Source organism: Vulpes vulpes, chromosome 16 (genome assembly GCF_048418805.1).
Source record: "Vulpes vulpes isolate BD-2025 chromosome 16, VulVul3, whole genome shotgun sequence".
Lineage (NCBI taxonomy): Eukaryota > Metazoa > Chordata > Mammalia > Carnivora > Canidae > Vulpes > Vulpes vulpes.
Window position 1 is genome coordinate 72825449 of NC_132795.1, and position 27519 is coordinate 72852967.

The 27519-nt window shown below is 38.1% G+C and overlaps 1 protein-coding gene across 1 annotated transcript in view; it reads right to left on the reverse strand.

Moving 5' to 3' along the window:
* The window catches only part of VWA3B (von Willebrand factor A domain containing 3B), a 201851-nt gene that overhangs the window by 58084 nt on the left and 116248 nt on the right, over positions 1–27519 (reverse strand). Inside the window, 5 exon segments of the mRNA XM_072742949.1 lie at positions 5209–5386; positions 5449–5536; positions 6957–7073; positions 23878–24035; positions 26423–26553. Coding sequence (XP_072599050.1) covers positions 5209–5386; positions 5449–5536; positions 6957–7073; positions 23878–24035; positions 26423–26553 — 672 coding nt within the window.

Below are 27519 nucleotides of genomic sequence, written 5' to 3' on the forward strand. Positions count from 1 at the left end.
CTTACTCTCAATAACAGAGGAAGGTAAGCAAGCTGGATGGTGTGCTACCATCCAAGGTCTGTGATGAGAATTTACATTGCCACAAAAGGTACCAAGTACAATGCCAATGGTGAAATGCAATTGAAAAATGTTGATCCTCATCCCTTGGCTAAGACAAGAATGTTCTAAAGAACAGGACCCTCACCACTCTTCCAGTTTTTCCTTCTTGGGAATCACTCCATATTTTTCTCTCTCTCACCCCCACATGTTTTAGTCCTATCTAAAGTTCTATCTTAGCCTTGGGTTCCACCTGCACTGTTACCACCTGGGCCACAGTCGCCTAGGCCTCGCCTCCTGATTGACCCTCACCTTCCTAGCCTCAAACTTCTCTAACTATTCTTGTACCTTGTAGCTGAAGCCCAAACTTGATCTTCTTCTAAAAACCCTTTGATTGTCCTCAGGATGACACTGAATTTTTTTAAGTAATCAAGGCCCTTTCTTTACTAGTGCTAACACCTTCCTCCAGTCACACCAAACTTTTTTTGATCCTTAGACTAGCTCCCCCACTGCTTAGGACATCCTTCTCCACCTCCTCACCTCATAACTCCTTTTCTGCCCCTAAGTTTGAACTCTCACAACCAAGTGTGAAGCCTTCTTTGATAACTGAAACTGGGTTAGGGGCCTCTCCAGCATCTTCACTCCACACCTCCCATTTGTTACATTTAATAGGACTTATTTTACTTGCTATTTCCTCCATGAGATGGCAAACTGTGTTTGGGTAGGAACAAACACTGGCTGTTTTGTTTGGCAGTACCCTAGAGACCAGCTCAGGGCCTGCATACAGTAGGCATGTAATATTTGTTGAATATTTTTATAATAAAAGCCAAAATTTATTGAGTGCCTGCTAAGTACAGTCTGTTATAAGCATTACTTCTTTTAATCCTATAACAATCTGAGTAGGTATGTTATTTTTACATGAATTACTATGTTTACTTCTTCAGAATATGAACCAGTGAAGAGAGGACAGGTTGAATAAGATTTTATGTCTGCATACTATTTTCAGGGTTTCCAAAGCATTTCTATACTCATAAGAACAAACGCTTATCTACAAATATTATATAGAGTTCCTCTTAGGAAATAGGCTGTCTGTGGAACTATCACTAGTCGAAATGTAAAATTTATTTGAAAGTTGATTTTATTTCCTCTGTCAAAATTTTAAATGTATACATCCTTTGGATCTAGCAATACCACTTTGCAGAATCTATCCCCAAAACGGACTTGTACACGTGTCCCAAAATTTGTGTGCAAGGAAATCTGTTACAGAATTGTGATATGGAAAATAAGGACACAATGTAAATGTACTGGGAAAGAAATGTACTGGGGATGAAAGGTACAGCACAGGAAATATAGTGAACAGCACTATTAAATAGCATTTGATGGTGACAGAGGGTATTACACTTACAGTGAGCACAGCATAACTTATAGTTATTGAATCACTGTGTTGTACACATGAAGCTAATGTAACATTCTGTATCAACTATACTTCAATTAGATAAAATAATGAGGAAGAACCTTGAAACTTATAAGATTAAGTCACATATCTACACATATGTAAAGGTTTCTAACACCTTAATTTTTGTTTTAAGTAGGCTCCATGCCCAGCATGGAGAGCCCAATGTGGGGCCCAATGTGGGGCCTGGACTCATGACTCCAAGATTGAGACCTGAGCTGAGATCAAAAGTCAGCTTCCATGTTTTCCTTTAAAGACTTCTAAATGGTCATTCCATACTGAGAGTATATTCATACATTACTTAGCAAATAAAAATAAACCAATAAATTAATTAAAAATTAAGGTCCCTTTATATTTCACAGTTTTATCATTTGTTATAGGTCTGTTTTACTCAACACTTATAATGTATATAAAAGTTGTGTATAATATATATTTAGAGCTAAAAGTACTACAACAAAAACTGGCAAGTACATAGATAAAACCCCAAAATCTCCAATAATCTCATGACTCTGATAAACACTATTAATATTTTGGTAAAAGAGAAAAGGAGGGAGAAATGTCTACATCATACATACATGTAATCAAATTTATGTACTATATGTGGAGCTTTGTACCTGATTTTTTTCATTTACTATTAATTTTTTTTTCTTAAAGATTTTACTTATTTATCCATGAGAGACACAGAGAGAGAGGCAGAGACATAGGCCTAGGGAGAAGCTGGCTCCCCCCGGGAAGCCTGACAGGACTCAATTCCAGGACCCTGGGATCATGACCTGAGCCGAAGGCAGACGCTCAGCCAGTGAGCCACCAGGTGCCCCTATTTAGCATTAATTATATTGAGAACTTTTCCCTATATCATTCCTTATCCTTCAGAAACATGACATTTAACGGAAATATGACATTCCATGATTTGGATATACCCACTAGACATTTCATTTCAATGTTGTTTTCAGCATTTTCATTGTTAGATATAAGGCAGTACTAACTATTCTTTGAATTTATGTATCAATATTTCTTTTTTTTAAAGATTTAATTTATTCATAGAGACACACAGAGAGAGAGAGGCAGAGACACAGGCAGAGGGAGAAGCAGGCTCCATGCAGGGAGCCCGACATGGGACTTGATCCTGGGTCTCCAAGATCAGGCCCTGGGCTGAAGGCGGCACTAAAGCCGCTGAGCCACCCAGGCTGCCCTGTATCAGTATTTCTGATTATAAAATATTTACATATGGATTCACTGGAGGAAAGGCTGTAATGCTCTTAACAGCTCTGAGTGTACTGCCAAGGCTGTACCAATTTATACTCCCACCAGCAGGATATGACCTATCTTTGCCATCAGTGTTCATTAGTATTTTTGTTTATTTTATTTTATTTGTTTATTAGTATTTTTTAACTTAACAAATTTAATGGCTGGGGGGAGTTATCTAACTGATTTTTCAATATGAATTTTTTATAAATGCACATATTTGGTTACCAGGTAAGACATATTTTTGTATAGGGTTTTGATTTTTTTTCATTTTTTCCCCTAGATTTTCCACTGAAGTATTCACCATCTTTAAAATTCTTTTATGGTATGGATGTGTGTGTGTGTGTATGTGTAAACAGAACAACAGAACACTGATTTATACACACATACTCACATACACACATTGACTTATACAGATGCACACACAAAAACATATTTAAGACACTGCTCCTGTAATTCTTTGTTGTATATATTACAAATATTTTTCTGAGCTTTGCCTTCATTTTATTTGTTTTTACACAATTTAACATTTTTCTGTATTCAATCTATAAATTTTTCTTCCTTTGATTTTTATGTTTGTACATCCCTACCCTATCATATTTATTTTATGAGAAATTTACTTTTCCACATTTTAGGTTATTGGAAGGCTTAGAAGGAGACATGATAAGCACAAGAAAATTCTACTTCTCAGTAGAATTCACTAAATATATCTTATTCTGAATAAAACTGAGGAATACTAATAAAATAAATGTAAAGAATAGAAGTTGCCACCAAACATCCAGGAAGAAATCAATCAGTGTTCAGCTTCTCTCTGGTCCTTCTGGAAGAAGTCAAGTTCAAATGATACACTGCCATCCAATTAATCAGGCTAGAGTTCATTGGAGATACAAATAGAACTTGCCACTCCCAAGGTCTCTGTTAGAGACAGAACCACTCATCATGAGGCACAGTCATCAGGAATATAGCATCAATCACGCAACCTCCAGAGCAAAAATCACTGGTTATGCCAAACCAGGATGCATGTTGAACTCCATTCATGTAATGTCTTCAATGTGACTAATAGAAAAAATTCACCAATTCCTTTGCTTCTTCGAAATACATCAAGACCAGTTAGATAAAGCCTTTTTTTAAAAAAAGATTTCTTGCCTTTGATTTTTTCAATTTTTTATTATGGAAAATGGAAACTATGGGAAGAGGCAGACAGAATAGTAGAATGAGCTTCCTCTGACTCAATATTCTTATTATGTAAATTTAACAGTTATCAACTCATGGCTAATCTTGTTTTATCTATTCCTCTCCTCCCCCAACAACTCCTATTACCCCAATGATTTGGAAGCAAGTCCCAAACACCCTACATTTCTCCTGTAACTATTTTATTATGAGATAAGTGCTTTTAAGGATACTATTTCCATTTAGTACCTATAAAGCCTGATATGTTTCTATTTAAATCACTAGCTGCCACCATATTTGTCCAGAAGCACTGGGGTTTGATCCTCAGATCCTTGTTTTTTGGTGTTCCTCATCCTTGAACAGTCTGGCTGCTCCACTCAATCTATTCTTGCTAAGGGTAAGGACCTTCTAGTCTCCTAGTTCAAGAGAAACTCTTCAGTATTTATTTGGCTTTCCTCCACATTTAACCCTACCATACCCTCCCACTGCTTTTTCCCCTTCCAGGACATGACTCTCACTCTCTTATGGTTCTTTTGCTCTGGTTCATTCTCAGTCTCTCTCTCTCTCTCTCTCTCTCTCTCTCTCTCTCTCTCATTCTCTCTCTCTCTCTGCCTCTCTTTCCCTCCCTCTCTCTTTCTCTTTCTTTTTCCTTTAGAGACTTTTATGATGGAAAAGATGCCACTGGAGGCGCCTAGGTGGCTCAGTTGGTTAAGGGGCCAACTCTTGATTTCATCTCAGGTCCTAATCTCAAGGGTTCTGAAATGGAGCCCTGTTTTGGGCTCCATGCTCAGCAGGGAGTCTGCTTAAGATTATCTCCCTCTGCCCCTCTCCCTAGTTGTGCAGGAGTGCACATTCTCTCTCTTTCAATAAAGAAATCTTTAAAAAAAAAAAAAAAGAAAGAAAAAATGCCACTATATTTAAGAAGAGAAGGTAAGCAAAGGAAGGACATAATCTCTTACAAGTTCTCCCCTGGTCCTTTGATGCTGGATGATATTTACTCATGACTCATGACTCATGACTCATGACTATGAGAGGCTTTTCAAACATTTTTGCAGCTCCACGCTACCCTCCACCAGCAACCAGCCATGAACTGCCAACCCAAAAAAGGCCAATTTCTTCTCAGCTTAAAAACAAAACTGCCTAAGAGCTTTCCTCTCTCCTTTTTAAATATCTTTACAAATAATTTTCTTTTCAATGGCTGAAATATATTTCTGTTACAACTGTATAAGACCAAAGTGGAATACATTTTTTTGAACCAGTAATGAAAAATACATCAAGCAGGATATATAGAAAATCAGTCTTACCTCATCAAAAACCTTGGAAACAACAAGCTTGTCCAGAATGGGAACATAGGTGGGGATGTGAGGGACTGCTGTCACTGATAAGGCATCCATGATGGTGAGTTTCTTGGCAACCAAGCCATGGGTCTTGAGCCAGTTTTCTGAAGACATACTTGAAGAAATAGGAACACAAACTGTGATGCTTTAAAACTTGTAATAAACAAAAACGTAACTAAACTGCCCTGGTAAAATGAAAGTACTCACTCTTGGTTGTGAAGTTGACTTCCTTCTCAACTCAATGTTTTTAATGATTTGCCATCTAGGTACTCATTTGTCAGTAGGATGCTTATTTCTGTGGAAGGAGAAATGACAGTTGTATAATTTCCTAATATATGGGTTTTTAAAATCAAAATGCAAAAGGGTCACACTTATCTCTCAGTTCGGTCATGGCTGAGGGCTAACAAATGGATCATATTTCAGAGAATACTAATTTGTCCTGGTGGGTTCTCAGGCCAAGATTCATTTGCAATTACACTAAAAACCAATGCATAGGTAAATATGACCCTATCATTGTTTTGCTTATCGACTTCATCCTATATCCATTTGAGATCCCTCTCCATAGAAGAATGAAACACTCATTCTCTCATTCCTCAGAAAACACATTTTTAAAATGTTAAATGAGAATGTCATTAACCAATGATTGTTCAATATTGCTCTCATTAGACTTCCTCCAAATTATACAAAAGAATCTTGATCAATATTTTAGTTTCTGATAGTTTGATTTGTGGTTCCTCCATTCTGTATGAAAAACCAAAATCCCTATTAAATCCTGTTTAGTTGTAGGTACACATTTTCAAATTAATATTTGGAGTTTTTAATATAATCCTTATATAAACTTGGACTTCTAAATGAAAAGAAATATTAGTTGAATTGGCGGCATCTAGAAGGAAAGGTGTTTGGGAATGAGCTAATTAAATGTCTAAGAAATCATACTCTCTTTATCATATAGGGCCTTTACGAATCATGCATGTAGCAGACCTAGGGACTATGACAAGTTAATTGAAACAGAGGAAAAGACATCACAATGATCAGCACTAGAGAACACAAGGTTAGATTCAGCTATGATGGAGTGTATACTTGTCACTCAGTTACTTCCTCCTACCTCGAGGATAGATTGTATGTATCTGTGTGGTTAGCTGGGATTTATTAGTTATCAACTATTTGAAATATAGCAAAAAGTACTATAGGACTTAAACTCTTAGAAATTTACTACTTTAAGAATAAGGATTTTATCAATAGTAATAAAATCTGAGTGGAAAAGTCTTATTTTCCTCACATTTAGCCCCCCAAATGCTGACTATATGGACCAGAGAGGGGTTCTTCAGATGTGCCACCTGGGAATGAAGGGAAGAAAATAAACCAGCTGCGAAATATTAGATTTTCAAGTTCAAACCCTGGAGTGGCAGCAAGCACTATGCTAGCACCAGAGTTATGTGAACCACTTGTATATTAAACATCCAGGCACAGTAATTGCAAATTTCAGTCTAAGAAAATACAGTTCACTATAGTAAGCAGACCTGATTTACAAGGAGTTCCTGAACAGGAAGCAATCCCAACCCAATTAAAAATGATTTGTTTCCAAAAAAAAAAAAAAAAAAAAAAAGATTGGTCTCCCCCCAAGTGTTTCTACACCCAGTTCTTTTAGGAGCAGACACACTGGGCAAAGGGAGGCCATCCTGGGCTTCCTGACATAGAGACCCTCTCTGGCTTGCCTCTGTCACTTGAAGTGTTCCAGTTGCTGGAAGCAGAAAGGCCATCTGTCCTCTCACTGCAAGCTGAGCTCTTGAGGGTGGACATCTGGCTTCTGAGCAGGCTAGTTTTGGTGGATTCTGTTGGTATCAAAAGGAAAGGGGTTAAAGGAATTTGGGACAAAGGAGAGACTTTATTAGATGTACCTATTTCCTTGGATCCTTAAAAAAAGAGTATAGTTTCCAAACCTCAGAGGACAGTTCTGCTACCAACCAATCACTGCAGTAAAGGCTTGTTCCACTTATCTGAGCTCAAGCTCTGCCCCTCTTTGGGACAGATATACTTCCTAGCTCATTCAAGTCGTTGGCAGAACTTTTTTCCTTGCAGTTGTGAGACTGCTGTGAGTCCTTGCTGGCTGCTGGGGTGGGGGGTGGGGGGTCTCTCAGCTCCCTAAGCACCTATGTTACTACTCAGGTAGCCCCTTCATCTTCAAGCCAGCAATGGCACACTGGATTCCCCTCATGCTTCAAGTTTCTTTGACTTTCTTTTCTGTCATGGGCTGGAAAAAGCCCCTCCTTTTAAGAGCTCATGTAAGTGTACTGGGCTCTCCTAGATATGTGTGGCTTAAGGGCAACATAACATAACCCTAGGAGTGATTTCTCACCATGTTCATAGACTGCAGCCCTTTAACTAGCAAATAGATACTCATCAAATACTAACATTTAATCTGAGTGTTATACAGAAGGTAATGAGCTTGTACCAAGACATCTTGATTATTTTTCACATGTGATTACAGAAGCCACATTAATTGTAAGTGTGTTGTGTATTTCACAATTTGGAGGCACAAGTACCAAGGGTTTATGTAGTACTCATCAATGGAATGTGTCCTTGTTTTCAACAAAAGGCACTTAACCTCTCCTATAAGAAACTAGATAATTAGGTGGAAGATGAGCTAGTCATCTATAAATTGTCTCCCTTTTGCACAGAAAGTTAACATCAGTGGTCTCTGTACATAGAGATAGGACTGTGCTATTTATTATTCATTATTTTTCTAGGCAACAACAGGGTGAAGCCTGTCTTGGTTGCCTCTGTAACCAGGAATTAAGATGAGTAAATTTCAATGGGAGCTATGTCTGTGAATAAAAGGCATAAATTTTATGATCCACATAGGAAGCTGAACTCTGGCAAGGCCACGTTGACCAAAATTGTTAGGTAAAATAATAGGTATGACAAAATGAAAACAAATTTAGCTCCCAAAGTCTCCAAACATAAAAAATAAACAAACAACTGTACTATTCCCAAACCCTGAAAAAAACAAAAAAATATTTATCTGGCAGTGGATTCAAGCACTTAACTACTCCCCAAGCTCTGCAGTCAGTCACTATATTTCATTACTCTTCTAAGTGAAGAATTGAAACAGAACAAAAATTCAGGACAGGGACATCTATCAATAGCAACAATCCCAAATCTAAGTGAAATGGTGGAAGTGACAAAGGCCATTAAAATGTTTAGGACAGAGGAGAGGCAAGATGGTGGAAGAGTAGGGTCCCCAAATCACCTGTCCCCACCAAATTACCTAAATAACCTTCAAATCATCCTGAAAATCTATGAATTCGGCCTGAAATTTAAAGAGAGACCAGCTGGAATGCTACAGTGAGAAGAGTTCACGCTTCTATCAAGGTAGGAAGACGGGGAAAAGAAAGAAACAAAAGGCCTCCAAGGGGGAGGGGCCCCTCGAGGAGCCGGGCTGAGGCCGGGGCGAGTGTCCCCAGGACAGGAGAGCCCCGTCCCGGAGGAGCAGGAGCTGCACCGACCTTCCCCGCGGAAAGGGGCCCGCAGGGAGTTAGAGCAGGACCCAGGAGGGCGGGGATGCCCTCGGGCTCCCTGGGACACTAACAGAGCAACTGCGCCCCGGGAGACTGTGCCGAGCTCCCTAAGGGCTGCAGCGCTCGGGCGGACCTGGAGCAGCTCGGAGGGGCTCGGGCGGCGGCTCGGCGGAGGGGGCTGCGGGGCGGGAGCGCGAATCCAACAGCGCAGGCCCCGGGGCACAGGGCACAGGGCCACAGCCCAGGATCCGGCCTCCCCCAGGGACAGGCAGAGGCCGGGAGCGCCCAGGACCACAAGGACGCTCCTGCCCCGAGCAGAGCAGATCAGCGGCCCCGCCCCGGAGCCTCCAGGCCCTGCAGACTGCAGAAGCTGAAGCCAGGGCTCCAGAGCTGGCCTCTGGTTGTTCCTCCTGGGGCCTCCCGGGGTAAACACCCCCCACTGAGCCCTGCGCCAGGCAGGGGGCAGAGCAGCGCCCCCAAGTGCTAACACCTGAAAATCAGCACAGCAGGCCCCTCCCCCAGAAGACCAGCGAGACGGACCAGTTCCAGGGGAAGTCAAGGGACTTAAAGTATACAGAATCAGAAGATACGCCCCCGTGTTTTGTTTTGTTTTCTTTTTTGCTTTTTGATTTGTTTGCTTCCCCCACCCCCTTTTTGTTTTCTCTTTTTTCCTTTTTTTCTTCCTTTTTTCTTTTTTCTTTTTCTTTTCTTTCCTTTTTTTTTTCTCTCTCTCTCTTTTTCTCCTTTTCCCAATACAACTTGTTTTTGGCCACTCTGCACTGAGCAAAATGACTAGAAGGAAAACCTCACCTCAAAAGAAAGAATCAGAAACAGCCCTCTCTCCCACAGAGTTACAAAATCTGGATTACAATTCAATGTCAGAAAGCCAATTCAGAAGCACTATTATACAGCTACTGGTGGCTCTAGAAAAAAGCATAAAGGACTCAAGAGACTTCATGACTGCAGAATTTAGATCCAATCAGGCAGAAATTAAAAACCAATTAAATGAGATGCAATCCAAGCCAGAAGTCCTAACGACGAGGCTTAACGAGGTGGAAGAACGAGTGAGTGACATAGAAGACAAGTTGATGGCAAAGAGGGAAACTGAGGAAAAAAGAGACAGACAATTAAGAGACCATGAAGACAGATTAAGGGAAATTAACGACAGCCTGAGGAAGAAAAACCTACGTTTAATTGGGGTTCCCGAGGGCGCCGAAAGGGACAGAGGGCCAGAATATGTATTTGAACAAATCCTAGCTGAAAACTTTCCTAATCTGGGAAGGGAAACAGGCATTCAGATCCAGGAAATAGAGAGATTACCCCCCTCCAAATCAATAAAAACCGTTCAACACCTCTACATTTAATAGTGAAGCTTGCAAATTCCAAAGATAAAGAGAAGATCCTTAAAGCAGCAAGAGAAAAAAAGTCCCTGACTTTTATGTGGAGGAATATTAGGGTAACAGCAGACCTCTCCGCAGAGACCTGGCAGGCCAGAAAGGGCTGGCAGGATATATTCAGGGTCCTAAATGAGAAGAACATGCAACCAAGAATACTTTATCCAGCAAGGCTCTCATTCAAAATGGAAGGAGAGATAAAGAGCTTCCAAGACAGGCAGGAACTGAAAGAATATGTGACCTCCAAACCAGCTCTGCAAGAAATTTTAAGGGGGACTCTTAAAATTCCCCTTTAAGAAGAAGTTCAGTGGAACAATCCACAAAAACAAGGACTGAATAGATATCATAGTGACACTAAACTCATATCTGTCAATAGTAACTCTGAACGTGAATTGGCTTAATGACCCCATCAAAAGGCGCAGGGTTTCAGACTGGATAAAAAAGCAGGACCCATCTATTTGCTGTCTACAAGAGACTCATTTTAGACAGAAGGACACCTACAGCCTGAAAATAAAAGGCTGGAGAACCATTTACCATTCAAATGGTCCTCAAAAGAAAGCAGGGGTAGCCATTCTTATATCAGATAAACTAAAATTTACCCCGAAGACTATAGTAAGAGATGAAGAGGGACTTAAAGGATCATACTTAAGGATATGATACTTAAAGGATCTATCCAACAAGAGGACTTAACAATCATACTTAAAGGATCTATCCAACAAGAGGACTTAACAATCCTCAATATATATGCCCCGAATGCGGGAGCTGCCAAATATTTAAACCAATTAATAACCGAAGTGAAGAAATACTTAGATAATAATACACTTATACTTGGTGACTTCAATCTAGCTCTTTCTATACTCGATAGGTCTTCTAAGCACAACATCTCTAAAGAAACGAGAGCTTGGGGATCCCTGGGTGGCGCAGCGGTTTAGCACCTGCCTTTGGCCCAGGGCGTGGTCCTGGAGACCCAGGATCGAATCCCACGTCAGGCTCCCGGTGCATGAAGCCTGCTTCTCCCTCTGCCTGTGTCTCTGCCTCTCTCTCTCTCTCTCTCTCTCTCTCTGTGCGACTATCATAAAAAAAAAAAAGAAAAGAAACGAGAGCTTTAAATGATACACTGGACCAGATGTATTTCACAGATATCTACAGAACTTTACATCCAAACTCAACTGAATACACATTCTTCTCAAGTGCACATGGAACTTTCTCCAGAATAGACCACACACTGGGTCACAAATCGGGTCTGAACAGATACCAAAAGATCGGGATAGTCCCTGTATATTCTCAGACCATAATGCCTTGAAATTAGAACTAAATCACAACAAGAAGTTTGGAAGGACTTCAAACACGTAGAGGTTAAGGACCATCCTGCTAAAAGATGAAAGGGTCAACCAGTAAATTAAGGAAAAATTAAAAAGATTCATGGAAACTAATGAGATTGAAGATACAACCATTCAAAATCTTTGGGATGCAGCAAAAGCAGTCCTAAGGGGGAAATACATCGCAATACAAGCATCCATTCAAAAACTGGAAAGAACTCAAATACAGAAGCTAACCTTACACATAAAGGAGCTAGAGAAAAAACAGCAAATAGATCCTACACCCTGCAGAAGAAGATAGTTAATAAAGATTCGAGCAGAACTCAACGAAATCGAGACCAGAAGAACTGTGGAACAGATCGACAGAACCAGGAGTTGGTTCTTTGAAAGAATTAATAAGATAGATAAACCATTAGCCAACCTTATTAAAAAGAAGAGAGAGAAGACTCAAATTAATAAAATCATGAATGAGAAAGGAGAGATCAACCAACACCAAGGAAATACAAACGATTTTAAAAACATATTATGAACAACTATACGCCAATAAATTAGGCAATCTAGAAGAAATGGACGCATTACTGGAAAGCCACAAACTACCAAAACTGGAACAGGAAGAAATAGAAAACCTGAACAGGCCAATAACCAGGGAGGAAATAGAAGCAGTCATCAAAAACCTCCCAAGACACAAAAGTCCAGGGCCAGATGGCTTCCCAGGGGAATTCTATCAAACATTTAAAGAAAAAACCATACCTATTCTACTAAAGCTGTTTGGAAAGATAGAAAGAGATGGAGTACTTCCAAATTTGTTCTATGAGGCCAGCATCACCTTAATTCCAAAACCAGACAAAGACCCCACCAAAAAGGAGAATTACAGACCAATATCCTTGATGAACATGGATGCAAAAATTCTCAACAATATACTAGCCAATAGGATCCAATAGTACATTAAGAAAATTATTCACCATGACCAAGTAGGATTTATCCCCGGGACACAAGGCTGGTTCAACACTCGTAAAACCATCAATGTGATTCATCATATCAGCAAGAGAAAAACCAAGAACCATATGATCCTCTCATTAGATGCAGAGAAAGCATTTGACAAAATACAGCATCCATTCCTGATCAAAACTCTTCAGAGTGTAGGGATAGAGGGAACATTCCTCAACATCTTAAAATCCATCTACAAAAAGCCCACAGCAAATATCATTCTCAATGGGGAAGCACTGGGAGCCTTTCCCCTAAGATCAGGAACAAGACAGGGATGTCCACTCTCACCACTGCTATTCAACATAGTACTGGAAGTCCTCGCCTTAGCAATCAGACAACAAAAAGATATTAAAGGCATTAAAATTGGCAAAGAAGAAGTCAAACTCTCCCTCTTCTCCAATGACATGATACTCTACATAGAAAGCCCAAAAGCCTCCACCCCAAGATTGCTAGAACTCATACAGCAATTTGGTAGCGTGGCAGGATACAAAATCAATGCCCAGAAATCAATGGCATTTCTATACACTAACAATGAGACTGAAGAAAGAGAAATTAAGGAGTCAATCCCATTTACAATTGCACCCAAAAGCATAAGATACCTAGGAATAAACCTAACCAAAGAGGTAAAGGATCTATACCCTAAAAACTATAGAACACTTCTGAAAGAAATTGAGGAAGACACAAAGAGATGGAAAAATATTCCATGCTCATGGATTGGCAGAATTAATATTGTGAAAATGTCCATGTTACCCAGGGCAATTTACATGTTTAATGCAATCCCTATCAAAATACCATGGACTTTCTTCAGAGAGTTAGAAGAAATTATTTTAAGATTTGTGTGGAATCAGAAAAGACCCCGAATAGCCAGGGGAATTTTAAAAAAGAAAACCATATCTGGGGGCATCACAATGCCAGATTTCAGGTTGTACTACAAAGCTGTGGTCATCAAGACAGTGTGGTACTGGCACAAAAACAGACACATAGGTCAATGGAACAGAATAGAGAACCCAGAAGTGAACCCTGAACTTTATGGTCAACTAATATTCGATAAAGGAGGAAAGACTATCCATTGGAAGAAAGACAGTCTCTTCAATAAATGGTGCTGGGAAAATTGGACATCCACATGCAGAAGAATGAAACTAGACCACTCTCTTTCACCATACACAAAGATAAACTCAAAGTGGATGAAAGATCTAAATGTGAGACAAGATTCCATCAAAATCCTAGAGGAGAACACAGGTAACACCCTTTTTGAACTCAGCCACAGTAACTTCTTGCAAGATACATCCAAGAAGGCAAAAGAAACAAAAGCAAAAATGAATTATTGGGACTTCATCAAGATAAGAAGCTTTTGCACAGCAAAGGATACAGTCAACAAAACTAAAAGACAACCTACAGAATGGGAGAAGATATTTGCAAATGACATATCAGATAAAGGGCTATATCCAAGATCTATAAAGAACTTATTAAACTCAACAGCAAAGAAACAAACAATCCAATCATGAAATGGGCAAAAGACATGAACAGAAATCTCACAGAGGAAGACATAGACATGGCCAACATGCACATGAGAAAATGCTCTGCATCACTTGCCATCAGGGAAATACAAATCAAAACCACAATGAGATACCACCTCACACCAGTGAGAATGGGGAAAATTAACAAGGCAGGAAACAACAAATGTTGGAGAGGATGCAGAGAAAAGGGAATTCTCTTACACTGTTGGTGGGAATGTGAACTGGTGCAGCCACTCTGGAAAACTGTGTGGAGGTTCCTCAAAGAGTTAAAAATAGACCTGCCCTATGACCCAGCAATTGCACTTTTGGGGATTTACCCCAAACATACAGATGCAATGAAATGCTGGGACACCTGCACTCCGATGTTTCTAGCAGCAATGTCCACAATAGCTAAACTGTGGAAGGAGCCTCGGTGTCCATCGAAAGATGAATGGATAAAGAAGATGTGGTTTATGTATACAGTGGAATATTCCTCAGCCATTAGAAATGACAAATACCCACCATTTGCTTCAATGTGGATGGAACTGGAGGGTATTATGCTGAGTGAAGTAAGTCAATCGGAGAAGGAGAAACATTTTATGTTCTCATTCATTTGGGGAATATAAATAATAGTGAAAGGGAATATAAGGGAAGGGAGAACAAATGTGTGGGAAATATCAGAAAGGGAGACAGAACATAAAGACTCCTAACTCTGGGAAACGAACGAGAGGTGGTGGAAGGGGAAGAAGGTGAGGGGTGGGGGTGAATGGGTGACGGGCACTGAGGGGGGCACTTGACGGGATGAGCACTGGGTGTTATTCTGTATGTTGGTAAATTGAACACCAATAAAAAATAAATTTATTAAAAAAAATGTTTAGGACAAGTAGCAAGTAGCATTTCTAGCAAAACTCAGGTTTACTGGAATGGGCAGACAGGCTACACAAGCAGCCTGATATAGGAAGCCTTTATGTTCACATGAGCCTAAGATATTCCTCCCTTGTACAGAGATACCACAACAAGTGGACAGATCATGTAAGACTGATCCATCTAAGGCAGGTGGCCCATACCAGGAAGTCCCTTGGCCTCTATATGTTCAAGGCTTTCCTTTCCTGCCCAGAGACAAGAATGCACTCAAAAGATAGTCATGGGGGGCAGCCCCGATGGCCCAGTGGTTTGGCGCTGCCTTCAGCCGGGGTATGATCCTGGAGACCCAGGATCGAGTCCCATATCGGGCTCCCTGCATGGAGCCTACTTCTCCCTCTGCCTGTGTCTCTGCCTCTTTCTCTCTCTGTCTGTCATGAATAAATAAATAAAATCTTAAAAAAAAAAGAAAATGATAGTCGTGGGGAAGCTACTACAGTTTTTCCCCACTGAGAGACATCAAGCCTCCTGCCCTGAAGAAACTCCTGAGGCTCCCTTCGGTAGTACCAGTGGGGACCAGCAGTAGCTTGAGACCAGCAAACCAAGCACCAAAATAATACCACAGAGGCTGTGAAAATTAAATTACTTTTGGAACCACAGATCACAGAAGCAGGCTAAGGTCTATGTGCTAACTTTAAATAGGGAAACTACTTCCTAAAATAAAAGATTTAAATAGGATCCAGAGTCCCTTACATAATAGACAAAATGTTCAGGACAATACAAAAATTACCCATCATTGCAAGAACCACGAAAATCACACCTTAAATGAGAAAGATAATCAAGTGATGCCAGCAGAATGAATGATGAATCAGAAGTTGGAATTATCTGATAAGGATTTCAATGAAGCTGTCATAAAAATGTTTCAACAATTAATTATAAATTCTCTTGAAACAAATGAACAAATAGAAAATCTCAACTAAGAAACAGAAGTTATAAAAATTTCCAAGCGGAAATTGTAGAACTAAAAAATAAAATAAATAAAAAAAGTTGTTGGATGGGCTTAGTAGTGGAGCAGAGATGACAGAGGATAGTATCAGAGAACTTGCAGACAGACAGAACAATATAATTCAGTCAATTTAAACAACAAGAAAAAAAAAACACTGACAAAAGATAAGCAGAGACTCAGACACCTGTAGGATAATAACAAAATATCCAACATTTATATCATCAGAGTCTCAAAAGGACAGGGAGACAGAAAGTAGAACAGCGAGACTTTTTGAAGAAATACTAGATGAAAACTGTCCAAATTTGGTGAAAGACACAATGTACAGATTCAATAAGCTGAACAAACACGAAGCAGAATAAACCAAAAGAAATCCATGCCACAATGCATTACAGTTAAGCATCTGAATATTAGAGACAAAGAAAAAAAATCTTGAAAGTAGCCAGAGAGAAAGGACACATTACCTAAGGGAACACCAGTTTGAATGACTGACTGAAAATTTCACATTTAAAATGTAGGGGGTCCCAGAGAGAAGACTCACGATTTTTCAACTACAAAAAGGAAAGAACAAACAACTGAAAATTCTAAATGTGGTAAAATTGTCCAGTTGTCCTTCAGGAATTAAGAGAAGATAAAACCATTCCTATGAAGTTGAAAGATAAAAATAAAAAACACTGTAGCTAGCAGACCAACCCTTAAATGACTGAAATAGAAATTATAACACTACCCGATACTTAAGACAATGCTATTTAAAAATGGGAAATATAAAGAAATTCGAAATTTCCTAAACTGAAGTAAGATTTCCACACTTACACAAAGTGGCTAAATGTTGACACTAGTAGACTTTTATAAGCCCTTATGTATGTGTCATACTCAAAGAAACAATTACAAAAATCATACAAAGAGGTAATTTTTTTAAAACTCCAAGTAAACGAACACATAATTTAAAAAATGTTCAAGTAATCTGAAGGAAGGCAAGAAAAAAGAAACAGAGGAACAAGACCAATGAAAATAAGTAAAAAATAATAAAATAACAGAAGTACTAACCTATCAACTATTACTTTAAATAGAAATAGTCTAACACTATTAATCAAAAAGTATATAATGGCAGAGTAGATAAGAGAACACTATTAAACTATATGCTACTTACAAGAAATTTACTTTTTTTTAAAAAAAGATTTTATTTATTTTTAAGATTTTTACTTATTTATTAATGAGAGACACACACAGAGAAAGAAAGAGAGAGAAGCAGAGACACAGGCAGAGGGAGAAGCAGGCTCCATGCAGGGAGCCCAACGTGGGACTGGATCCCGGGTCCCCATGATCATGCCCCAGACCGAAGGTGCCGCTAAACCACTGAGCCACCCCGGCTGCCCAGATTTATTTTATTTTATTTTATTTTTTTCGGATTTATTTATTTTAGAGGCAGACTGTGTATGTGTATGCAGAAGCATAGGAGGCAGGGCAGAGAAAGAGGGAGAGAAAGTCTTAAGCAGACTCCACATTGAGCACAAAGCCTAACAGGGCTTGATCTCATGACCCTGAGATCACAACCTGAACCAAAACCAAGAGCTGGAGGCTCTACTGACTGTGCCACCCAGGTAGCTTACCTACCTTAAGTACAACACTGGTAGATTGAAAGTAAAACCATGGAATAAGACATACCATGAAAATATTAATAAAAACCTGGAGGGACTAATATTAATATCTGCTAAAATAGAATTTACAGCAAAGAAAATTTACATAATAAAAGGATCAATCCACCAGGAAAACATATAGATCCTAAATGGGTACATGTAAACCAAACAGTCTTAAAATATATGAAGCTAAATAAAATTGATAGAGTTCAAAAGAAAAAATAGACAAAGCAACAAATATAGTTAAAAACTTAATAACTTCCCCTCAGAAACTTAAAGAACTACTAGTCACAAAATCAGCAGGGACAGAGAACAACACAATAAACCAATAGGGTCTGACATAGACAGAACACTCCACCCAGTAACAGCAGAATACATGTGTTTTTCTAGTGCCCACAAAACATTTACCAAGATAGACTATTAGTCACTAAAACAGATCCCAACTAATTTAAAAGAATTTAAATCATACAGAGTGTGTTATCTGACCATAGAGGAATCAAACTAGAAAGTGATTACAGAAAGTCAACAGGAAAAACTCTAAACATGTGGAATTAAACAACACATTTATAAATAATCCATGGGTTAAAGAGAAAGCTTTAAGCAACATAGAGAATATGTAACATATGTAACAACTTTGTATAGTGAGACAGTAGCTAGATTTATTGTGGTCACTTTGTGATGGTGATTTTATGATTTCTATAAATGTTAAACCAGTATGGTGTACACCTAAGGCTAATGTGGTATTATAAATCAACTGCACATCAATTTAAAAATGTGAAAAAAAAACAGAAGATAAAAGAAAAACTATAGACCAATATCCTTCATATACTTAGATATAAAAATTCACAATAGAGTATTAGCAAACCAAATCCAGCAAGGTCCTTAAAGAATTATATGCTGAGAAAACAGAAGTGGAAAATATTCAGATATACAAGGTTGCTTAACATTTGAAAATCAATCAGTAATCCACACACCAATAGAGTAAAGAAGTCTATTGATGCAACAGACTATTGATGCAACAGTCTATCTATCAATTGATGCAGCAAAAGCACTTGACAAAATTTGGCACCCACTTGTGATAAAAACTCTCAGAAAATTAAAATGAGGGGAACCATCCTTAAATTGATAAAGAATATATACAGGAAGTCTACAGTTAGTATCCTTCACAATGGTGAAAGACTAAATATCTTTTCCCTTAAGACTGGGAAAAAGGCCAGAATGAACACTCTTATCACTCTTATTCAACATAGTCCTGAAAGTTCTAACTTCTGCAACAAGGCAAGAAAAAGAAATAAAGCCAGAGAGACTGGAAAGGAAGATAAAACTGTCCCTATTTGTAGATGACATATTGTCTATATGAAAAATGGCAAGAAATCCACCAGTATATATATACACAAACACCAAAAAAAAAAAAAAAAAAATCCTAGAACTACTGAGTTCAGTAAAGTTGCCAGTTACAAGATCAATACACAAAATGAATTGCATTTTGATAGACAATGAACATAATTAACTAAAAACATATGGAAACCTGGGATCCCTGGGTGGCGCAGCGGTTTGGCGCCTGCCTTTGGCCCAGGGCGTGATCCTGGAGACCCAGGATCGAGTCCCACATCGGGCTCCCGGTGCATGGAGCCTGCTTCTCCCTCTGCCTATGTCTCTGCCTCTCTTTCTCTCTCTCTCTCTCTCTCTCTCTCTCTCTCTCTCTCTCTGTGACTATCATAAAAAAAAAAAAAAACCCATATGGAAACCTATATTCAAAAACAAATACCATTTACAATTACTCTAAATACAATGAAATAATTAGGTATATACTTAATACAACATGTATAAGATCTCTAAGCTGAAAATTACAGAATGCTACTGTAAGACATTAAAGAAGATCTAAATATATGGTCATATTCATGAGTCGTGTTCACAGATTGGATGAATCAACATTATAAAGATGTGTTGTAATGTAATTCAATGTAATTCCTATCAAAATCCCAAAAAGGTTTTCTTTAAATAATCATACTCTAAAATTGAAACAAACTTTCAGGCCCCCCTGAATAACTAAAATAACAAGAGAAAAATAAAGTTGGAGGAATCATGGCACCTGATAGTAAGGCATCTAGCAACATTAATCAAGACATTGTGGGGCACCTGGGTGGCTCAGTGATTGAGTGTCTACCTTTGGGTCAGGTCATGATACCAGGGTCCTGCATCAGGCTCTCAGCAGGAAGCCTGCCTTTCCCTCTGCCTCTGTCTCTGCCTTTGTGTGTCTCTCATGAATAAATAGATAAAATCTTAAAAAAAAAAAAGACATTGTGGTATTGGGGGAGAGAGATACAAAGAACGGTGGAACAGAAGTATAAAACCTAGATTTAACCTACACAGATAGAGCCAGCTGATTTTTGGCAAAGATACAAAATTAATTCATTGGAGTAAGTATAAGTGTAGCCTTTTCAACAAATGGTGCTGAAGCAACATCTATAGGAAAAAATAGTAAAGTTCATACTTTATACAAAAACAAAAAACAAAAAACCCCAACCTAACTGTATGACTAAAGGAGCTAGAAAGACGAGAACAAAGCCCAAAGCCAGTAGAAGGAAATAATAAAAATTAGAGCAAAAATAAATGATACAGACCAAAAATAGAACAGATCAATGAAACCAGGAGCTGGCTATTTGAAAAGATCAACAAAATTGATAAACCTTTAGCTAAACCCACAAAAAAGGGAAGAGAACTCAATTAAATAAAAGCAGAAATTGAAGGAGGAGAAATAATAACCAACGCCAAAAAAACACAAAGGTTTATAATATTATGAAAAAGTACATGCCAACTAATTGGACAATCTAGAAGAAATGGATACCTTCCTAGAAACATATAACCTTCCAAAACTGAATCAGGAAGAAGTAGGATTTGAACAGATCAATTACTAGCAACTATATTGAATCAGTAACCAAAAACTCCCAACAAACAAAAGTTCAGGACCGGATGGCTTATAAGTGAATTCTACCAAACATTTAAAGAGAACTTATACCTATTCTTTTTAAGCCATTCCAAAACATAGAAGAGGAAGGAAAGCTTCCAAATTCACTTTATAAGGCCAGCATTATACTCATACCAAAACCAGATAAAGAAACACACAAAAGAAAGAAAGAAAGAAAGAAAGAAAGAAAGAAAGAAAGAAAGAAAGAAAGAAGAAAGAAAAGAAAGAAAGAAAGAAAAAGAAAGAAAGAAAGAAAGAAAGAAAGAAAGAAAGAAAGAAAGAAAGAAAGAAAGAAAGAAAGAAAAAACTACAGGTCAATATCTCTGATGAACATAGATGCAAAAGTCTTCAACAAAATATTAGCAAAGATAATCCAACAATACATTTAAAAAATCATTTACCACAATCAAGGGATTTATTCCAAGGATGCAAGGGTGGTTCAATATTCACAAATCAATGTAATATAACAAAAGAAAGGATCAAAACCATATGGATCATCTCAATAGATGCAGAAAAAGCATCTGACAAAGCGCAAATGATAAAAACTCCGCTCATGATCAAAACTCTCAACAAAATAGGGATAGAGGGAACCCACCTCAACATAATAAAGGCTATGAAAAGCCCACAGCTAATATCATACTCAATGGTGAAAAGTTGAGAACTTTTCCTTTAACATCAGGAACAAAACAAAGGTGTCCACTCTCACCGCTTTTATTCAACAGAGTAGTAGAAGTCCTAGACACAGCAGACAAGAAAAAGAAATAAAAGGCATCCAAATTGGTAAGACATGAAACTTTCAGTATTTGCAGATGACATTATACTATATATATAGAAAACGCAAAAGACTCCACCAAAAAACTACTAGAACTGATCAATGAATTCAGTAAAGTTATAGGATACAGGGATCCCTGGGTGGCACAGCGGTTTAGCACCTGCCTTTGGCCCAGGGCGCGATCCTGGAGACCCGGGATCGAGTCCCACGTCGGACTCCCGGTGCATGGAGCCTGCTTCTCCCTCTGCCCCCCGCCCCGTGACTATCATAAATAAATAAATAAATAAATAAATAAATAAATAAATAAATAAATAAATAAATAAAGTTATAGGATACAAAATTAATATACGGAAATCTATTGCATTTCTCTACACTAATAATGAAGTAGCTAAAAGAGAAATTAAGAAAACAATCCCATTTACAACTACACCGAAAAGAATGAATTCCCTAGGAATAATCTTATCACCAAGGAGGTGAAAGACCTGTACTCTGAAAACTATAAAACAATGGTGAAAGCAACTGAAGATGACACAAATAAGAAAATATTCCTTTCTCCCGGAAGAACAAACATTGTTAAAATGTCCATACTACCCAAAGCAATTTACAGATTTAATGTAATCCCTATTAAAAATACCAACATTTTTTCTCAGAACTAGGACAAGGAATATTGATGTTTGTATGTAACCACAAAAGGCAATGAATAACCAAAGCAATCTTGAAAAAGAACAAAGCTGGAGGTATCACAATCCCAGATTTCTAGACATACTTCAAGTCTATACAGATCCCAAAAAAGTAAGCTACTGGCACAAAAACAGACACAAATCAATGGAACAGAATAGAGCATCTAGAAAAAACCCTGCACTTTCATGGTCAATTAATCCATGACACAGGAGGCAAGAATATACAGTGGGGAAAGTCTCTTTGACAAATGGTGCTGGGAAAACTGGATAGCTAGCTACATGCAAGAGAATGAAACTGGTCGACTTTCTTACATTATACACTGAAATAAACTCAAAATGGTTTACAGACCTAAATGTGAGACCTGAAACCATAAAATTCCTGGAAGAAAACATAAGCAGTAACTTTGGCCACAGAGATATTTTTTAAGGTATATTTCCTCTGGCAAGGGAAACAAAAGCAAAATTAAACTATTGGAACTGCATCAAAATAAAAAGCTTCTGCACAATGAAGGAAACCACGAACAAACGAAAAGGCAATCTGAATGGGAGAAGATATTTGCAAATGATATGTCCAATAGGGGTTAATAACAAAAAATATTAAGAATTTTTATAACTTAACACCAGAAAACCTAAATAATTCAATTAATAAATGGGCAAAGAACCTGAATAAAGTTTTTGCCAAAGAAGACATACAGATCTCCAACAGATACATGAAAAGATGCTCAACATCCCTAATCATTAGGGAAATGCAAATCAAAATCAGAAGCAGACATCCCCTCACACCTGTTATAATGGCTAAAATCAAAAGGACAATGAGTATTGGTGAGGATGTGGAGAAAGGGAACCCTTGTGCACTGTTGGTAGGAATGAATGCAAATTAATGCAGCCACGATGGAAAACAGTATAGAGGTTCCTCAAAAAATTGGAACTACAATATGATTCAGCAATTCCACATCTGGGTCTGGGTATTCAGGAAAAGAAAAGAAAAAAAAAACACTAATCAAAAATATATATGCACCTCCATGTTCATTGCAGCATTATCTATAGTAGTGAAGATACGGAAGCAACCTGTTTTCATTGATGGATGAATGGATAAATAAGAGGTAATATATAAACATTATATACACATGTGCACACACATGATTATGATTCAGCCATAAAAAGAAATCTTGTCATTTGTCACATCATTTATAGATAAACCTTGAGGGCATTATGCTAAGTGAAGTGAATCAGACAGAAAAAGACAAATATTATATGATTTCATTTATACATGGAATCTAAAAACAAAACCAAACACAAAAACAAAATCTAAGAGCATTGATCTTAAAAGTCCTCATCAAAAAAAAAAAAAGTTTTTGTAACTATGTGTGGTGATGGATGGTAACCAGATTTACTGTGGTGATCATCTTTCAATATATACAAATATCAAGTCATTATGTCGTACTCCTAAAACCAATATAATATTATTTTTTTGTATCTTTATCAGAGTTTGATTTGCCAACATATAGTATAACACCCAATGCTCATCCCGTCAAGTGCCCTCCTCAGTGCCCGTCACCCACTCACCCCATCCCCCGACTCACCTCCCCTTCCACTACCCCTTGTTTGTTTCCCAGAATCAGAAGTCTCTCATGTTCTATGTCAATTATATGTCAATAAAGCAAAAACAAAACCACAATACCCCACAGGGTTAGGCTTCTTATAAAATATTATGTGGGGGCAGTTGGGTGGCTCAGTCGGTTAAGCATCTGACTCTTAATTTTGGCTCAGATGGTGATTGCGGGGTGGTGAGATGGAGCACCAGATCGGCTCTACCAGGACTGTCCCTCTGCCCCCCCCCCCGCCTCCCCTGTGCACATGCACATACTTGAACATGTGTGAGCTCTCTCTCAAATAAATAAATAAAATCTTTTAAAAAATATATGGATTTTTGTTTTATTCTACCTTCTTGCATTGAGGAAAAACCAGTAATAAGAATCAAACCATTTTGTTCACTGGTACCTGCATGGAGGACTTTCTTTTTCTGAATCTTTTGATTTGAAAGATTCTCTGGTACTTGGAACAGATTTAGGGATGATATTTGTGTTGACTCGATGTCAGAGTGAGGTTTCGCACACTTTTCTGGGGTCGAAACCATAGAAGAGATTTCTTTTTGATGCCTGTATTGATTTAGATGAAAAACAAAGAAAGAAAGAAGAAAAAGAGGAGGGGGTAGACATAAGATTTCCAACAATAAGGCAGAGTTAGATCAATACGATCATATTACAAACAAAGAAGTGAGTCTCCTCTTGTTTGGAACAAAACAGGTTAATTTAAGGACAATCCTAATGCCCACCCACTCAAAGCAGAAGAGTGGACAGGGGCCCAGATGTGGTGTCATTATATATGGCTCATATCACAGCTTTGTTCCTTCCTGGCTGTGTGACTCTGTGAAGTCCCTCAATCTTCCCTGAACATCATCATTTTCCTCCTCTATAAACTACAGGAAATTCAGGTGTGCACTGACTCTATGGGACTGATGTGAGAATTAACATGAGGGAGAGCCAGCTGTAAACCAGAAAGCCTAACAGAAAACCATTTCTCCAACCAAAGGGTTGAACACCTAGCCCTTAAAAAAGCCAGAGAAGGGAAATCCTTGCCCTTAGACCCCTGTGCAAGTACCAGACGATAGCAAATCATGCTAGTGAAGATCTGGGGCCAGGAGGGACCCGAGAAATACCTGAGAATATTACCAGATGCATCTTTTCTGAAGTTCTGAACATAGTAGCCACAGAAAGAAAAGTTTCCAGAACAATCTCTAGTTCCAATACTGTAAAGCATGGCCTCTCCCTTTTATCCCCCACCTGAATGCCTGCTTCATAGACGACCCCCACAGCGTTTCACAATCTTGTGTGTGTTTGTATCCCCTACTACACTGTGCATCTTGTGATGGAAGGGACTGGGTTTATATTAATCTGTGCATCCCAGATTACCTGGCACATGGTGTGTACTCCACAAATGTTTGAAAAAAAAAGGAAGGTGAGAGGAGATTTGGGGGCCGAAACATTTTTTCACCTGGTAGAAAGCTAGAAAAGGCAATTTGGTTTTGACTACAGCCAGGTCAGTGAGTTAACTTTTCCTAATGTGCTGTTATACGGTAGAATAGAAGCATGCTACCTGAGGAATGAGGCACTGAGTTTTAGTCTTTCCCTTATATTAATTTAGAGCTCTTATTACATCACAGGCATATCCTCATTTAATCTCCCAACAACCCTATCACTACCATTATTCCCATGTTGTAGATAAGGAAACTGAGGCTTGGCAAGGTTAAGTAACTTGCCCAAATTTACCCAACAAGTAATGGTGGGAAGCCTGGATTAAAACACATTTCTGCATGACTCCAGAACCTGCCCTATCCAGCCTCTAAAAAAGAAATATAAAAAACAAGAGTGTATCCACTACTCAAGCAATAGCAGATATAAAAAGTGACTAAGCCAACTTCCAAGTAATTGCTGGTGATTTTGTCCTGAGATTTTTAGCTTGATTAAACAAGGGAAAGAAGACAGTTAAGGTATAGAGAGTAAGTTACACTGAGGTGCTGTCCATTTATTTGACTCTAAGTTTTTGTTCAAATTCTCTGAATTTAGAAGATGTATCTAAGCTTTTCCACGTAAATACTCCAAAAATAATGTAAAATTTCATTATAAGATGGCCCAGTATTCATTTATCTCTTTTTACTGATCCCATACTCATGTCCTGTCTCCTACCCATATTAATGCTTAATTTGCTAACAGGAAGACAGTGAATTTTGATGAAGATGGAATCCTGATTGATAAATTTCTTTTCAACTTCTTTCTACTTGCTATCACTTTTTTAAAATAAAAAGACATCCTCCTAAATGAGTATGTATATGAAGCTGGGATATTTGAAAATCTGTGCAGTGTTAAATTGTTTTCATAAGATTTGACACCTTCCCTGAGTGTTGGGGTTGTTTTGATTTTTGTTTACAAATTACTAATTAGAGACATATTAGAATATAGGGTAGAAAAGGACCCGAAGCATTATCTATCCCAAATCCTACCACCACAGCCACCATTTTAATGAGGAAACCAAGACTCAAACAGCAATGGACAGGTCTGGAAAGAAGTCAGGGATTCTCTAAGATCAACACAGAGTGGAGTCCAGACCCTTGGGCCTCCTGATCCCTGAGTCAAATCTCCTGCACTACTACACAGCACTCCTGCTGTGCTCTGTCACTGCTGGAGTTGGGGGACCAACCCACGCTGGATAGAGATGAACCCTTAACACTGCTCTTAGGTGCCACTAAACGATTTCAGAACTTACACTAAAGGTCAAATATGTGACCTCCTTAAGCCATATATTAGATTGTTAATTAGATTATGAATTCTTTTTCCTTAAAAAAAATTCTAACATAATCAAGCTATGTGATTCTTTTCACTAAGAGAAATCCCAAAAGTACTGTAGAAAGAATAAATGTCAAGGAGAATGAACAGAGTATCTGAGAGGACTCCAGTGATGGGGAAAATAGGGACTTTGGCATGCTCACTTATTGTTCCCTTCCTTTTCTCCATTGTACCACCAATCCATGATCAAGGACTCCGAATAAAGGTCTTTCACCTTCTCCAGGTCACTTTGTCCCTGCTCCATTTCCTTAATTAAAAGAGTCAGATCTTCATTCTGCCAGAATGAGAAGTAAATATATTGTGATATTGTATAAAAGAGTTCAAATTTCAAACATTTCTAATAGAAAACCAACTGTATCAGGAAAAGAAGAATCTGAAGAATTTCATGTATTTCTCATATTATTGCATTTTAATAAACAGTTTTATTGAAGTATAACTCATATAAAATAAACTGAATGCATTTAAAGCATACCATTTGAATAGCTTTGACATTCATACCTGTAAAATCTTCATTGCAATCAAGATAACAGACATATCCATCAACCCCCAAAGTTTCCTCAGACTCCCTTGTAAATTTGCTATCCTCCATACCCCCAAATCCCTCTCCCATTCCTAAGCAACTCTCATCTTCCTTCTGTCATTATATATTAGTTTCAATTTTCTAGAATTTTATATAAATGGAATAATCCAGTATATATTCTTTGTCCAGCTTCCTTCACTCATATAATTGTTTTGAGATTCACCCATGTTCCAGCATGAATCAAGAGTTCATTCATCCTTATTGCTAAGTAGTATTAGATTGTATAGTGAATACCAAAATTCAGTCACCTGTTGAGGGACATACTTGGGCTGCTTATGAACAAAGCTATAAACATTTGTGTATAGGTCTTTGTATGGACATTTGCTTTCATTTCTATTGAAAAAATATTTATTTTAGTGTGATTCACATTGTCCATTTTATCTTGGTTGATTTCTGGTAGTTTTTGTTTAGTGTGGAAGTGGCCCATTTTTTCCCAAGTTGTCAGATTTATGAATGCAAAGTTGTTTGTTATATTCCTTTTATAATTCTTTCGATGGCTATAAGATCTAATATGATATCCCCTATTTCTAATATTAGTTCTTTGTGTCTGCTCTTTTTGTCTTTGTCAGCCTTCCAAGATGTGTTATCAGTTGAGGTTTTTTTTTCAAAGAAACAGCTTTTCATCTCATTGATTTTCTCTATTTTCCGATTTTCAATTTT